The sequence below is a fragment of the Cetorhinus maximus genome, chromosome 4, assembly GCF_964194155.1.
Source record: "Cetorhinus maximus chromosome 4, sCetMax3.hap1.1, whole genome shotgun sequence".
NCBI classification, from domain to species: Eukaryota; Metazoa; Chordata; class Chondrichthyes; order Lamniformes; family Cetorhinidae; genus Cetorhinus; species Cetorhinus maximus.
Genome location: NC_135882.1, coordinates 64,821,584 through 64,837,407, shown reverse-complemented (window position 1 = coordinate 64,837,407; position 15,824 = coordinate 64,821,584). Strand labels below are relative to the sequence as shown.

Sequence of the window (15,824 nt, the reverse complement as noted above, 5' to 3'; positions counted from 1 at the left end):
CACCTGAAAAGGGGCTAAAAATAACACAACTGCTTGGATATCACTGGAAAACTCCTACGATGTGAGGTTTTTGATGTATTTCAATCTATTTTTGGAAGTATAATATACTCTAATATTTTAGCATTTATTAAATAACAAAATGCACAATTTTAAAAAGACTGCACAGATTAAATTAGTGAAACAAAGCTAACTTAGTTTTGAAAACATCAAAGAACTAAGGTAAAATTACCTGCTTCCAACTCAATTGTTTAATATTTACTTTTCCTTAACACAGTAGTCTGTGACAAGACATCAACTGGAGATGAACAGTTTAGGTTTTGGGAGAAAGAACCAAATGGTTAAATCTCTGCTGTTAACCCAAAAGTCTATATAGCGAACTGGCCTGAATTTCTATGGAAAATTCTAGCTTCTTCCATACCCTCCATGGCTATGCGGTTTCTATGAAGACAAAAGAAGGTTTCATCATCTTCAGCACAGTATTACTGTGCATCATAAAACTGCCCTTGCGACATAAGAAAGTGAGAAAAAAACTAGAAACAATCCATCAAGGCTAGCTCACATTGGGCCATCTGAAGACATAGCTATAACTCTTAGTGAAACTTACCATTGCTGAATTATCAGTGTTTCCCAGATAGTTTGAACTATCTTGCAGTTGGGATATTAGAATTTTAAGTCTTAATATTTAGGCTATAAAAACCATCAAAAACTAAAATATCTACTTAAAGGGTGGCCCGAGTATGAAATGAGCTTCTATGTGGAGTTGCTGAGGTGAATAGCACAGATGCACATAAGGGGAAGCTGGATATGTACCTGAGGGAGAAAGGAATAAAAGGATATGTCGGTAGGGTGAGAAGTAAGTTCGGAGTTCATGTTGATCCTAGCATGGGACTGTTGAGCCGAGCATGGACCTGTTGAGCCGAAAGTTTGTGCTGTAACTGCTATATAACACTATGTAAAAATATTTATTTTTGGCTGGGAGGCAATTACTGACGCATCTGCTAGACAAGAAAAATAAAAGCATGACTTTGGTTCATTTTAACACCCTGGAGAATGTAGCACCTTGTACTTTAGATGGTTTTTAGCTCACAGTACAATAGCACAATTAGACTAAACACAATAAAATGCAGCAGCACCACTGGCTCATTAGAGAATAAGAGCATTCCTGTAATTTGGGAAAAAAGTGCCCCTGGGGCAACCACAAAGGAAAACACGAGGAATGTTCACAATACATTCACAATAGGCATTTTATATATACACACATATATATCTATATATAAGGAAAAAGTAGGGATGTGCAAACATCCTGACATTTGTTTTTTTCCAAAAAATGTTCACCAAACTCTAGAATGTTTAATAAATTTAAGCGCTACCTACTTTCTTATGTCCTTAAGTGCATCATTCAGAAATATTGTCACATTTGGTTTAGCAGTGCAAAAAAGGCTGCCAGAATTGTCACTGGTGGCTATATCATGCATATTCAGTAATGAATGATTCCATCACGTAATTACAAACAATGCCATAATGCACAATCAACAATTTAAGGGGCCTTAGTCCCCAAATCTATATTTTGTAATATATAACTTTTATTTTTTTTTACAAAATATATTTCTTGAACAAATTGTACTTTTTTATTATTCCAAAAAATTATTTTTTAAAAAAATGGACACTGCTCTTTACAGAAACATTGTGGTTAAAGGGCAAGAAATCACCCTAATAATGGTGGGTGATCTAAAACCACTTCACATTTTCATTTGCCTTCTAAGTAATGCTGCTGGCATCAGAAGCTGCATGTAGCTCAAACTGATTTTAAAAAATAAACATGTCCATCAACATTGTACCTTGTTAATGAAAAATGGTCTTATAAGCAAAAATTCATGTTCCAAATATTTCTATGACCGCAGTGAAATTAGAAATAACTTTTCTTTTATGATTTTACAAACAAAATTAATAAATTTGGAAGATGGAAAACCTTTAAAAATATTCCTGCCTAGCAAATTAAATACTAGAAAAAGAATCCCTGTCTACATCAAAACATCAGCTACATTATCACCCCTCAATGACAAGAATAAATCAAAAGCTAAGTAACTGAGCTGAGAATTTTCTTGAAACTGCTTTGTAAATAGGATTTCCACCACACTTAGGATGAAGTTGGGACAATTGACCCTGAGCAGCTCGAAGAAAATGCCTTTAACTCACTATACTATAATCTTCTCCAAGGTGGTTTAATTTTGTATGTCAGCAATCCATTGATATAGCAAAGCATATCCAAAATCTCAGATCCTTTTCACTTTTTGAACCATAAAATTGCCATTGTATCCATTTCACAATTTTAAATGACAATAATCAGGTAAATTAAAAATGACTGTGGCCCTTTAGTATTGACAAGCAATACTGTAAAGCTGAGCAGGATATATTAAACTTGTGTTTGAAGACATTGTGTAAAGAATAGGGAATGGAGTTTATTAAAGTCTGGAATAGGTTTTGGAGAAGTAGTTGAACTACTTTTAAATGGGCAGGTTTCCAGATAGGAAACTGGGCTAGGTATGATTAATATACTTGAGAAAAGTTTAAAATGGAGAGAAAAGAAAGTGAAAGAGCATTAACTGGGGAGTAAGAAACATATACAAGGACAGAAAAAATACTTATGAAGGAAATGAAACATTTGAGAACTGTAGGTGCAAAAATCAGTAAATTAATCAGTGCTAGCAAGAAAAGTTAAAAGAATAAATTAACTTATTAATACAAGGAACAAATATTGAAGCTTCAGTATCATGTATGAAATGGAAAAGTGAAGAATACAGGTTTAACAAGATCTCCAGAAAAAGTCAATAGCTCAGAAATTTTATGAGAATGGGATCTAAAATGTTTAAAGGAGTAGAATAATTGACAACACTATCCTGGATAGAAAGAAACAAAATAAATCTGCTTTTAGGTTAGTCCTATTAGACTCCATGTGTTCTGAAAGTATGGCTACAATAGTTTTTCAAGCTAATAAGTGATTTGTTGAAAAAAAAAATGAACTTATGGGACACTGAGCCAACTTGAGTAGTAATCTGTGAATCAAAGGGGAGAGACTTGATTAGGAATTTTTACAGGCGGCCAACACATGGCACTATGGAGTGGTGCTCATGAACACTCACACCTCTGCATTCCTGATTTCAATCACATCAATCTGAGAGGGATTTATAGGGCATTTGATCTACTATTGCCAGTTTTCTAACACGGCTGAAAATGAAATGACCCCTAATAAATGTCACCAAAGTGTAGCAATCAAACAGATGACAGACAAGTTGCTGTTTCAGCAACAAGTAAAGAGCAATGGACAAGGCCAATTAAATGAAGGTCCTGAGAGTGGGCCTCAATGATAGGCATAAGCTCAATAATCTTTTCAGGTTCCAACTTTCTTCTAAACATTCCTTCTGCAAACATTTTTCTTCTGGGAGAAGAATCTGGCCTCCATTGTCCTGTATGCAGAATACAATTACCTCAGTTTGTGAATAATCATTTTTGTTTTTCTCTCCACTTTTTCTGGAGGTACATGAATTAGAAAATTTAAATGCAATCCAATTAATAAAAGGTGAATATAACCTTCATTAAGAATTTCAACTTTATATTTGAATTTTAGTTTGCCACAATAAATGCTGTTTTATATGACAAAGATGGTTTCAATGATTCGCCAACTATGACTCCTAAATGGTTTTTTTTGACTATTTTTGACAAAGATTTTATTTTAAAGCATAGTTCTATTTAATATTTTAAGAGAAATGCACATTACATTAGGATTATCATCACTGAATTTTATTTTAGAGCCATTTGCGGATATCCAAATCTTTCAAAAATTGAAAAGCTCCTTCAGTGGTACAATTTTTTTTCATAATATCTATTAAGATCAATTTGGGGAATTCTGCTCATGGTGTTATCCCAGTTTACAAATAAACTAGTTAAACTGTCTGGAATTTCTTGCAATGGCAGCTTTATTTAGCTGGACATAATGAAAAGTGGCTTATGCTAGGTTCAATTTCCCACACGGTCAGAGCCTGCTTTCAGTTGTTCTCTAAGAGGTTAATATACTATTTGGTTTGAATAGAAGCTGTGAACACTTTAACAAAATTACTACACTATTAGTGGACAGCATCATTTCTCTGACCAGTCTTATTATCCTAGGGAATTGCCCACACTTTCAGGGTAATTTTCACCTTCACTGTCTGGGTAGTAATCAAATGGAGTGGATCGCATTGTAGAATCTACCCGATTTTCACCCCATTGATTTCAGGCATGTTCTACAATGGGTGGACAATCCACTCTGTCAATTTACTACCTACAATGAACGTTTACCCCTTTGACTCACCCTGTGTTAAGTGCAATGCCTGTTAGTTGAGCAATACAGCATTTCTAGCATCAGATCACCAAGGATGTGTTTTTGATTAACAGTCCTTTTCAGTATTGGACAGAATTTACAAGGTAGTAGGGAACTGCAGCTAAAATGACATTAAAAAAAACTGCTGTCCTTAACGCACCCCAGTGTCAATGTTAAGCAAAACTGGCATCAATTCAATTACACTGTCCTTGTTCATTGATCCAGTTCAATGCACATCCCTAAAGAGTCCACTAGTTTTTAATGCAAAGTTATGTAACTGTTCATTACTTTTTTTTAAGAAACAAAGGTTCCCGTTGAGCCTGGCTGGTGTCTTCTTAATGTTGCAATACAATCAATTTTGTTTCTGTGGAAGTTTATCACAGATCTGGAAAGAAACTATTTCACTCTCCTTTTATGTGACCCTGATCTTCCATCCCTCAACCTTGAAGAAAATAAGACACATACTGTTGTAATATCTTAACAGTATGCAGTATTCCACTTAGTGATTTTGCTGTAGTTAAATGTAAATGATTAGTAAAGATAGCTTATACTGCTCGGAAGAACATTGAAGTCACACCAAAAAGATAAACCACACGAGTGTTTCATTACAGAGTTCCTTACGTTGACACTGTGTTCACAGGCATCAGGTTTGCTGAAAAACCTCCATGACTAAAGTATAAAATCGTAATACAATATACTTCATTTCCCTGTCAGACGATGTTCCAAAACAATGCAGAATCATTTGCTTCAGAATTTCTTCATCACTCTACTCCAGCTCTCACAGAAAGAGATTTCCATGTAATACATCTTTTATCACTGACATCTAAATAATCTGTTTGCTGCTCAGTTCTATACAGGCTTCTTCTAAGTGCATCTTGTTGGATAGGAGTGTTGCTACAATTACAAATTTATTTAGAAAAAGTTAAGTGCTTCAAAAACGTACATAGTAGCTGCCCAAAGAATCTTCTTAAAAGGCCATTCACAACTCGCCTTTAATCAATAAACCTCTGGCAAGCTTTCTTCCAGCGGCAGGCAGTACACCACATATCTCGGTTTTCCATACCATACACTTTCCGGCATTTCTTTCCTTCCCCACGGGTTTTTCTGGGAGTGAGAAAACAAACCAAAATTGGATATTTCGATGCTCTAAGGACTGTATGTCCTCTTTCAGTATACCTCTTCAAAGGAAAAACATGAAAATGAATGACTGTGACTGTAGTTCCTGACTGGCTAATCAAGTTGCACTCTCAAAAATTATTCATTTCAAAAATTCATGTTCTGCAATTTAATTTACGGATTATTTATTACCAGGATGAAAAAATGTATTGTTTATCAATAAAAGAAGAATTTCATCTCCTTATTTGTTATTTGCTTCACCTTAATTGGAGAAGTTTTGAATTAATTTGTTTGCTTCCACACTATCAATCACTGCACTCCAAAAGTAATACATTAGGTAAAGTGCTCTGAGGCATTTTGATGTAATAAGGCACTGTATATATACAAGTAGTTATTAATAACATAAACAGAAAACCATACCAATAGAATGCTTTCTCAATTCTAACAAGAAATGGATCCTTCTTAAAAACATTTAACATCCTGAATATAAGCCACAATTTTAATTGTGTTGACCTTACTCTTGTCATGGATAAATATTGTTGTGGGTTGAATCTCAACCATAGTTAAAGAGCAAGTCTCGAACCTTAAATGCCTGGATTTGAAGCAGAAGCAAGTTAACTGTATATTGTTAGTGAGAAATGAGTATTGTACCTTGCTCCGACCACAGGTCTGGGTGGAGAGGAAAGTGAAGTGAGGGGCTGCTGGCGCTGCTCTCCAATACCCACAGGTTGGCTATGGGTTGGTGAAACCTAGCACACAGAAAATTTACATCAGTCTTACTAATGTACTGCTCCAGCTGAAAGTGTCCAGCAATCCTACATTCTGTTGGATAGAAAGCCTGTAAAATAAAATTAACATTGTTTGCATTATAATCATTTAATCTAAAAGGGTATTAAGGACTTTTTAAAAAAAGGAGACATTTGCTTCCTGTCCCATGGTCACCACACAATTCTTCACTCTTCAAGAAACGGTGAACCGAACAAGAACTTAGTCCTTTTTCTGTCCTTCAAAGGAGAGCAAACAATCCCCATAGCTGGTTGGAGCGCTGTGTAAACTACATCAATCCAACAACTGTCGATGACCTAACCAGAATTCTGCGGTCAAACTCCATGGACTGGATTTTTCCTGCCAGTGCTGGGATTGGAGTTGGATGGGGAACTAAAAATAGCTCCATGGCCTACGTGCCTTTTCCCCTGACTCCATCCCGCCTTTGGGCCATTTTCTGAGGCAGGATTGGGGGCTGGCAGGGTTGCCTGCCTGCACACAGCAGGTATCTGATCAGGCTCATTAAGAGGCTAATGGAGACCAACTGGAATATTCCAGTCAACCTTCAGGTTCCTACAGGTGGCGGACAGGTTTAGGTGCCTGGAGGTGGGTGGCAGTCGAGGTCAGTAGTCCAGGCAGGCCTAGAAGCCCTCCCTTCCTGCCTCAGTGCAGGGGCAGCCACAGGCCACTCTGTAGAGAGGTCCCTCTGCCACCAAAAAAGTTGGAGAGAGGGTGCCTGCATGTTGAAGTACCTTTTCTCTTACTTACCTTCCATTACAGCTCCTTTCAAGCTGGAAGGTCTCTGATTGGCCCTCCAGCTCCAGGAGCCTGTCATCCTTCATGGACAATGAACTTGCCCTCTGGCCATTAAATGGCCGCTTGGGGAAAATCGCAGGTCTGACTTCAGGGCAGCAGAAATAGTCACGACCTCTGTTTCATGCTCCCAGAAGGAAAATTCAGCTCCATGGATCAGGAAGTTGGTCAGCGGAAATTACAACAGTACAAAAATATCTGATTTTACTTTTTATGTTTTTTGCAATCATATTTTAGCAAGATTTTAAAATTTTTAGGTACTCAGTTTATCAACACAGGCCTTCTTACCAAATAAGATAATTTAAAAACCTCAGAGTGATAATCTCTGAAAAGAATAAAGTTTTGTTTTAATTGAATTCTGTAGTTTCACATCACAGTTCTGTCAAATTGGTTATGAACAATCTTAAAGCCACATATTCACTTTGATCTTTTAAATGTGATGTTCGTAGGTTTTGGGATTTATACATAATATGTAAACTATCACATATGGCTGATGATGTCATTAGAGCTATTTCACAATGTTCTTCCCCTCCTTCACAGTGTTTAGACTGTCAGCTATAGGCCAATGTTTTGCAATCCCCTCAGTGAAAAACAAGCAGTTAGTTTCATATTTTTTTGCTAGTCCTAATTGCATTGCACCAAAACAGCCAGTCCTGAAGTTGGAATGAGATTTGAGACCCATTTTACAATGTTTTTCCCCGGGAACACTCATCCTCAGGCATAGAGGGGCAGAGGCCATTACGCCAGGTCTTCAACTGCTTTGGAGTAATTATTGACATGCTAATGAGATAGAAGAGAAAATCTCAACTTCCCATCTCTTTTTCCGATAGTTATGGCTATTGAAAACACCCAGTTGCAGAGGTGCTGCAAGAAGCCAGCGGAGCAGTAGCACTGGAAACGCTACCCGATCAGACTGAAGGATTTAAGAGTGACCTTGCAGCAAGCTGATTATAATCGCCGAGTGAGGGATATGCTAAGCCATGAGGTTACAGATTGTGGTTGAATACAATTCTGTTGCTGATGACCCAAAGCACTTCACAGATGCCCAGCTTTGAGCTGCTGAATCTTTCTGAATCTATCTCATTTAGTACGGTGGTAGTGCCACACAACACAATGGAGGGAATCCTCATTTTCACATGGACTGTGTGGTGGCCATGCTGAAGCAATACTGTCATGGACTAATGCAATAACAACAGGTAGATTGATGAGGACAAGGACAAATAGGTTTTTCCTTTCTGTTGGTTCTTACACCACCTGTCGTAGGCCCAGACCGGCAGGTAGGTCCTTTAGGACTCAGCCACATCAGTCAGCAGTGGTGTTACCAAGCTATTCTTAGTGATGGACATTGAAGTACCCCAGCCCCAAAGTATATTCTGTGCTCTTTCTATTAGCGCCTCTTCCAAGCGGTGTTCAGCATGGATGAGTACTGATTCATCAGCTGAGGGAGGGCAGTAGTTGATGAATAGTAGGAGGCTTCTTTGCCCATTTTGGACCTGATGTCATGAGACTTCATCTGGATCTTACAGTCACTTTTCAGTATAGTTTTGATACAATTCAGTGTCTTGCTAGGCCATTTCAAAGGGCTGTGGACCTGGAGTCACATGTAGACCAGACCAGGTCAGGATGGCAGATTTTCTTCCTTGAAGTTCATTAATGAATCAGATGGAATTTTATGATAATCCAGTAGTTTCACAGTCATCATTAGTGAGAGTGGCTTTTTATTCCAAACTTACATCATTCCTGTTCTGTCCTGCTTGTAGCTACTCCTACTAGAAGATCTGCTGTCATGGTATATCACATTCATCTGTCTTGTGCCATCTTCACACATCCACTGTAGCTCATCTGCAGCCGCTCTGTGATCTCCAGCATCCAACTATGTCTAGGTCGAGCTCTCTGCTAATTCATTAATGGAATTTAAATTCTTATAGCTGCCTTAGTAGGATTTGAACCCATGTCCCCAGAGCACTAGTCCATGCCTCTGGAATACTAGTCCAGTAACATTACCATTTAGCTACCATTCCCCCAATGTCTTGGTGCTTGATTGAAATTTTGGTTCCAGTATTATAAAAAATCCTGGTCAGCTTTGGAAATGTACATTTTAGCTTTTCCATCCAAATATAAATATTATTCACATCAGTTAGATTCTTTCACATGCAGCCATCGATATGAAATCGAAAAGATGTTCAATATAATCACCCTCTCCACCACTGCCACCTACAAGACTCACTGCTCACCAAGGTTCCTTCAACAGTACCTTCCAAACCCATGACCTCAACCAACTAGAAGGACAAGGGCAGCAGATGGATGAGAATGCCACCACTTGCAAGTTTCTCTCCAGGCCACACACCATCGTGACTTGGAACTATCCTTCATTATCACCGGGTCAAAATTCTGGAACTCCCTCCCTCACAGCACTGTGGGTGTACCTACACCACATGGACTGCTGCGGTTCAAGAAGGCGGCTCACCACCACCTCCTTAAGGGCAATTAGGGATGGGCAATAAATGCTGGCCTAGCTAACCATGCCCACACCCTGTGAAAGAATAAATTATTAAAAAAAACAAAGCAATGTGGATGCTACTTTGAGGGCTGAATTTTCACTACTGAGGCGGATAGCTCTAGTCGGGAAATTTCCCGACTCCATGGACCTGCATTGGTAGAAATGCCCATCAGACCCAATTTTCACTCTAAGGAGGTAGGGGCGGGATAGAGTCGGGCCCACTGCCACAGAAGCAGCTTGGAGGTGACCAAATACGGGCTGGTTAAAAGGCCTGCCTTGGTTTTTCTGGGAAATTGTCGCAGTTTTTTGTTTACATTTTAGGTCCTCTAGCCCTCATCGCTCACACACCATCACCCTCCCACCCCCCTCACCCACCACTCCCCCTAACACCTGCATGCCCCAATACCAATGTAATGCCAACATGCCCCCCCCACCCGTCCTATGGTCACCTATAGCCTCCCTACTAACTTACTGCCAACTAATGTCAACCCACCCGCCATCCTTGGCCCTTACACCCTCTATGCCAACTCTCCCAGTGTCTACCATGGGCAAACATCGGGAGCTAAGTTGAGATAAAATAAAGGTATAAGTAACTATATAGCCTTCACTACTCTCATTCATGAAAGAACTATGGGCCACAGTTCAATGGTTAAAATCAATGGTTTAAAATCTCAAGTGCTTAATCCCTTATAAAAACAAAATTCTGTTCATAACCCCACATCAAAGACAGCTTTAATGTCCTCTTTGAGTTGTCAATTAAAATGTGAAATAGGACCCCCTGGTGAGATAATTATAGCTTGAGGAAAGCAGCCAAGCATTCATAATGACACAAGGATAGCCCTTGGAGAAATGTCAACAACTATCGAGTTTTTACAACCCTCACTGACACAGGCAGCCTGTTTTTTTTAATTTTTAAAGGATTTAAATAACAACATTATGACAGTCCTACATAACTTATCCCCCCCTTCAAGAGCATTTACATCTATTCTAAAGATTCCTGACTCCGACACTGTGGGCGAAAATAGGGTCTGTTTATGCCTGTCTCTTTATGGGGTATGTGGAACATTCCTTGTTCCAGTCCTACTCCGGCCCCCTCCTACAACTCATTCTCCGGTACATCGATGATTACTTCAGTGCTGCTTCATGCTCTCGTCGGGACCTGGAAAAATTTATTAATTTTGCTTCCAATCTCCACCCCTCCATCATTTTCACATGGTCCATCTCTGACACTTCTCTTCCCTTCCTTGACCTCTCTGTCTCAATTTCTGATGATAGACTGTCCACCAATATCCATTACAAGCCTACCGACTCCCACAGCTACCTCGACTACAGCTCCTCACACCCCGCTTCCTGTAAGGACTCCATCCCATTCTCTCAGTTCCTTCGCCTCCGTCGCATCTGTTCTGATGACGCTACCTTCAAAAACAGCTCCTCTGACATGTCCTCCTTCTTCCTTAACCGAGGTTTTCCACCCACGGTCGTTGACAGGGCCCTCAACCGTGTCCGGCCCATATCCCGCGCATCCGCCCTCATGCCTTCTCCTCCTTCCCAGAAACATGATAGGATTCCCCTTGTCCTCATTTATCACCCCACCAGCCTCCGCATTCAAAGGATCATCCTCCGCCATTTCCGCCAACTCCAGCATGATGCCACCACCAAACACATCTTCCCTTCACCCCCCCTGGCGGCATTCCGTAGGGATCGTTCCCTCCGGGACACCCTGGTCCACTCCTCCATCACCCCCTACTCCTCAACCCCCACTTATGGCACCTCCCCATGCCCACGCAGAAGATGCAACACCTGCCCCTTCACTTCCTCTCTCCTCACCGTCCAAGGGCCCAAACACTCCTTTCAAGTGAAGCAGCATTTCACTTGCATTTCCCCTAACTTAGTCTACTGCATTCGTTGCTCCCAATGCGGTCTCCTCTACACTGGAGAGACAAAACGCAAACTGGGCGACCGCTTTGCAGAACACCTGCGGTCTGTCCGCAAGAATGACCCAAACCTCCCTGTCGCTTGCCATTTTAACACTCCACCCTGTTCTCTTGCCCACATGTCTGTCCTTGGCTTGCTGCATTGTTCCAGTGAAGCCCAACGCAAACTGGAGGAACAGCACCTCATCTTCCAACTAGGCACTTTACAGCCTTCCGGGCTGAATATTGAATTCAACAACTTTAGATCTTAAACTCCCCCGCCCCCACCTTCCCCCATCCCCACCCCGTTTCTCCCCCTCCCTTTTTTTTCCAATAATTTATATAGATTCTTCTTTTCCCACCTATTTCCATTATTTTTAAATCTAAAACTAAAACTTTGTTAGTCTTTCCACCCCACCCCCACTAGAGCTGTACCTTGAGTGTCCTGTCTTCCATTCTTAATTAGCACTTTTCTTAGACAATATCACCACCTTCAACACCTCTTTGATCCTTTTGTCTGTGACATCTTTTGATTATCTGCTCCTATCACTGCTTGCTTATCTCCACAATCACCACACCCTCAACTTCTCTCTCTCCCCCCGCCCCCCCCACCTTAAACCAGCTTATATTTCATCTTTCTCCTAACTATGCTTCAGTTCTGCCGAAGGGTCATGAAGACTCGCAACGTTGACTGATTTCTTCTCCACCAATGCTGCCAGACCTGCTGAGTTTTTCCAGGTAATTCTGTTTTTGTTTTGGATTTCCAGCATCCGCAGTAGCTTTTAGCTCTTTGTTTTTATCTGTTTCAGTTCAAATGGTCCTGCTGAGTTCAGGTTACCCTCATGTGTGAGTCACACACTGCCCACTTTCCCTTACCAGTAAAAATGGGATCTCTTGGAAATGGGGGCAGGACTTCAACATCCGGGTCCTGCCTGCCATATTTAAAGGTCCGCAGAGTCTCCATGACTGTGCAAAAATCCAAGCTTGAGTCTCAAGGTTTCTCCAACCATGGCTGTTGTGGACCATAAAATCTTTCAGCCAGGTTGCAAGATGTTACTTTGTTGTATTATCAAAGGGAAAGAAATTGATTAGAATATAGCCAAGTGCGCGAAACAGGCAAAACTACTTCAACACGTACTTGAAGAGGTCAGCCCAAGGATCTCCCGAAATTGGTCCTTGGACCTCGTTACCGTGAAACCACTGAGCTGTGACCCATAGTTCTTTGTACTTAACTAAATGTGCCAGAAATCTGAAATAAGGGACAGAAAATGTTGGAAATACTCAGCATGTCTGGCAGCATCTGTGAAGAGAAACAGAACGTTTCAGATCATATTGACTCTTCTGAGCTGAAATGTCATCTCAACATGAAATGTTGTGCGGTATTTAATGGAGTTGATGGGGGTCTCAATCGCTGGCTAGAAAGCCGGCAAGAGCCCCATACCACCTCTTTTTGGGAAGATCCGCCACATTAATTGCTAAATTATGGCATCGGCATTAGGCACAGTACTGGCAGCGGTGAGCATAGACCCCAGGGGCGGAAGTCCCACCCACCAAGACCTGCTGGCCAATCAGTGAGAGACGGTGGCTGCTGCCAATACTACACCCACCTGAGGCCTAGGACTGCTAATGAGCCAGCCACAGGTGAATGATGGCAGAAGGGGGATTGTGGGGCAGGGGTTGTGGGGTCAGAAGAGGGGTATAGGCAGCAAGGGCAGGGGGTGGCTTTCAGCACGCTGATACTGGGTCCTTCGATCAGTACTGAGTGCCTTTGAACAAGGAATTCCCTTGGAGCCTGCAAGCAACCCTGAGAGGGTTTGCTGTCCAGGCTTCCCACATGGCGAGCCCCTAAGTCAACCTGGTTGAATACCAGCAGCAGCAGAATTAGGTCCTTAAGTGGGCAACAATTGCCCACTTAAGGGCCTCAATTGGTGGCAGGGCAGGAAGGCCATCCATGAGCCTTGCTTAATGGGGGCCGTGGTGGGAATCTGGCAGGCTCCCCACCCACCACCCTCCCACCTGACTAAATGCCCCCCACCACCAAATTTGCCACAGGGGAGGGCATTAAATTCCACTCATTTTTCTCAACAGACGTGGTCTTACTTACTGAGTACTTTCAGCATTTTCTGTTTTTAGTCCCTTTAGACCCTGGTTAGGCCTTGTAGAGTCCTGAAAAGCTCGTCAGAATGTAGCAGTGCAAACTGTGAATTGACTCAGGTGTGACTTTTCACCAACTTTCTCTTGGGTGACAAGACTACTGGTTGCAAGAGGCAACTGAAAATTAAAAAATGTTTTGTGGATAGCATTCAGAAATTGCAGCTTTCATAACTCATTTCTCCGAGACTTGAACAAGACATTTTTGAGAAACAAACATAAACCCACTAAGAGTCAAGTGAAGTCATTTTAATCAGCACAAGTGTTCTTTGTGCAACAAAGCTCAAGATTTATCAAAAACATTAAAGTAAAAAGCGCCAACACAAGCTTTAGGATGTAGAATAGAAGAATACAGAATAGCAGTCATCATCTAGCTATGAAGTCATGCTCATTAGGTTCCAGTATCTAGAGAACATGTAATGAGCTTTTGATTTGGTTCACTTTTGCCAGGGGGATTGAAGTACAGCATAACAATACAGTGCAGCCTTGTAACAAAGACATTAATTGTACATATTAGAGTTCTCAGAGCTGGCAAACATTCTCATCATTCTGCTCTAATGGGCAAAATATGGTAATTCATGAAGAAACATTGAGCACAATTACTGTAAATCACAGTGCCTCATACCAATAAATTCAATATTATTGATGCTTCATGTATTCTACAGAGGACTGGGTGAGCATGGTAGTATATCAAGTGTCTCACTCCAAACAACATGAAAAGGATTGAATGTGGATACATTCTGTATCATATTATTGTCCATAAAAATCATTGAAATCCACATTAACTCGTTAGCCAAACTGCCATGAGTACTGAATATGTTCATTTCCAGAACATTTCAGATAATTATTATAAATCATTATGAGATGTTATTTCAGAACACTGACACTGTGAAGCAATCAATTCCTTTCATGGAAGGGTTAGGTCCATAATTATTGTAAATCATCTGCACCACTACTGTCTGTTTCAGAGAGCAATGACACTGATGGTTGTCTATATTCTTCGCAAGCACAGAGATAAAATCAACTGCAGTTACTGTATCCATCATGGTAACAGTTCTTAGAAGCAGACCATAAATAATTACATACCAATGAGCACAATGGCTATTTCCTGGAATTGATTCAGTCCATATCCCTCATCACTAACTACACTGCAACTCCCTAGGAATTCTACTGCACACGCAGAAGCTAATGAAAAAGATGGTTCAAAAAAGCAGCATGAAAAAGTAATGATCTAGGAATAGCACTTCTACATTTAAGTAAAACATGTTGCCAACTTGGGAAAGAAGCATGCTATTTTCCTTCCAGTATTAAGCTCCACTGCTATCCAGTGGTCACCTTTCATAATTAGGTGGTCTGAAAGATTTGGTTCAGGGCCATACTTATCTACCAATATCTAACACAAAGCAAGTGCTGGTGGAAGAAGCAGGGTGTTTACTTTTCAATGCTGCTTGGTATATGCTCCATTCAGATCTTGGCTGAGAACATACAAAAAGCTGGTCAATTTGTGTGTAACTCAAGACTGTGATTTGCAGATTCACACCTGGTTTACAGGGATCCAAGTCTCAGTGCCTCAAATGAACAATATCTGAATTTAGGTAATACTTTCAAGAATATGCTATGGTTTCCCACACTTATCTAACTGTACTTTGTACTCAAAATTATAAAATGACACAAAACTGGTTTCTACAGCTGTCATCCATCCATGATGGGTCCTTGGCTCATTTCTGCCGATGCCACAGCTGTCATATCAAAAGCAATATGGCCAAGACGGAGTGACAGTTGTACTGTCCTTTTATCTCTGGGACTTGGAGCCTCTGTCCACTGCAAGGGCAGGATTTTACGCGTCAGCGAGCGGGGGCGTGTAAAATGACGTGCGGTGACGTCGGGGGGAACTCCCAACGTTACCGCGCCCCATTTAAATTTTCAGGAAGGCGGGGGTGCAGCAAAATCAGCTGCAGGCCCGCTGACCCGTCAATGGCCAATTGAAGCCATTGACAAGGTCAATTAAGTAATTAAAGGACCTACCCGTCCAACCTTAAGGTTGGCGGGCAGACCAGGAGCCCTGGCGGGAATTAGAAAAAACACCGGCGGGATGAGGTTTCATGTAGGCTTTAAAAAATTTTTGTGCGTATGCGCAAAAGAACACACTCTCAATTTAGGGTTTGCCCCCGCCCCCGCACAGCGAGCACATAGCGCTTCCCTGCGGACG

General features: G+C 41.0%; 1 protein-coding gene across 1 annotated transcript in view; it reads right to left on the bottom strand.

The window, feature by feature from the left end:
- Positions 1 to 580: 580 nt before the first annotated feature.
- The window catches only part of znf704 (zinc finger protein 704), a 268,334-nt gene continuing 253,090 nt past the window's right edge, over positions 581 to 15,824 (bottom strand). The window contains exons 8-9 of the mRNA XM_078540255.1: positions 6,125 to 6,222; positions 581 to 5,461 (exon numbers count right to left, since the gene is read on the bottom strand). Of these exons, the coding sequence (XP_078396381.1) occupies positions 5,350 to 5,461; positions 6,125 to 6,222 (210 nt within the window). The 3' untranslated portion in view covers positions 581 to 5,349. The remainder of the gene's footprint in view (positions 5,462 to 6,124; positions 6,223 to 15,824) is intronic.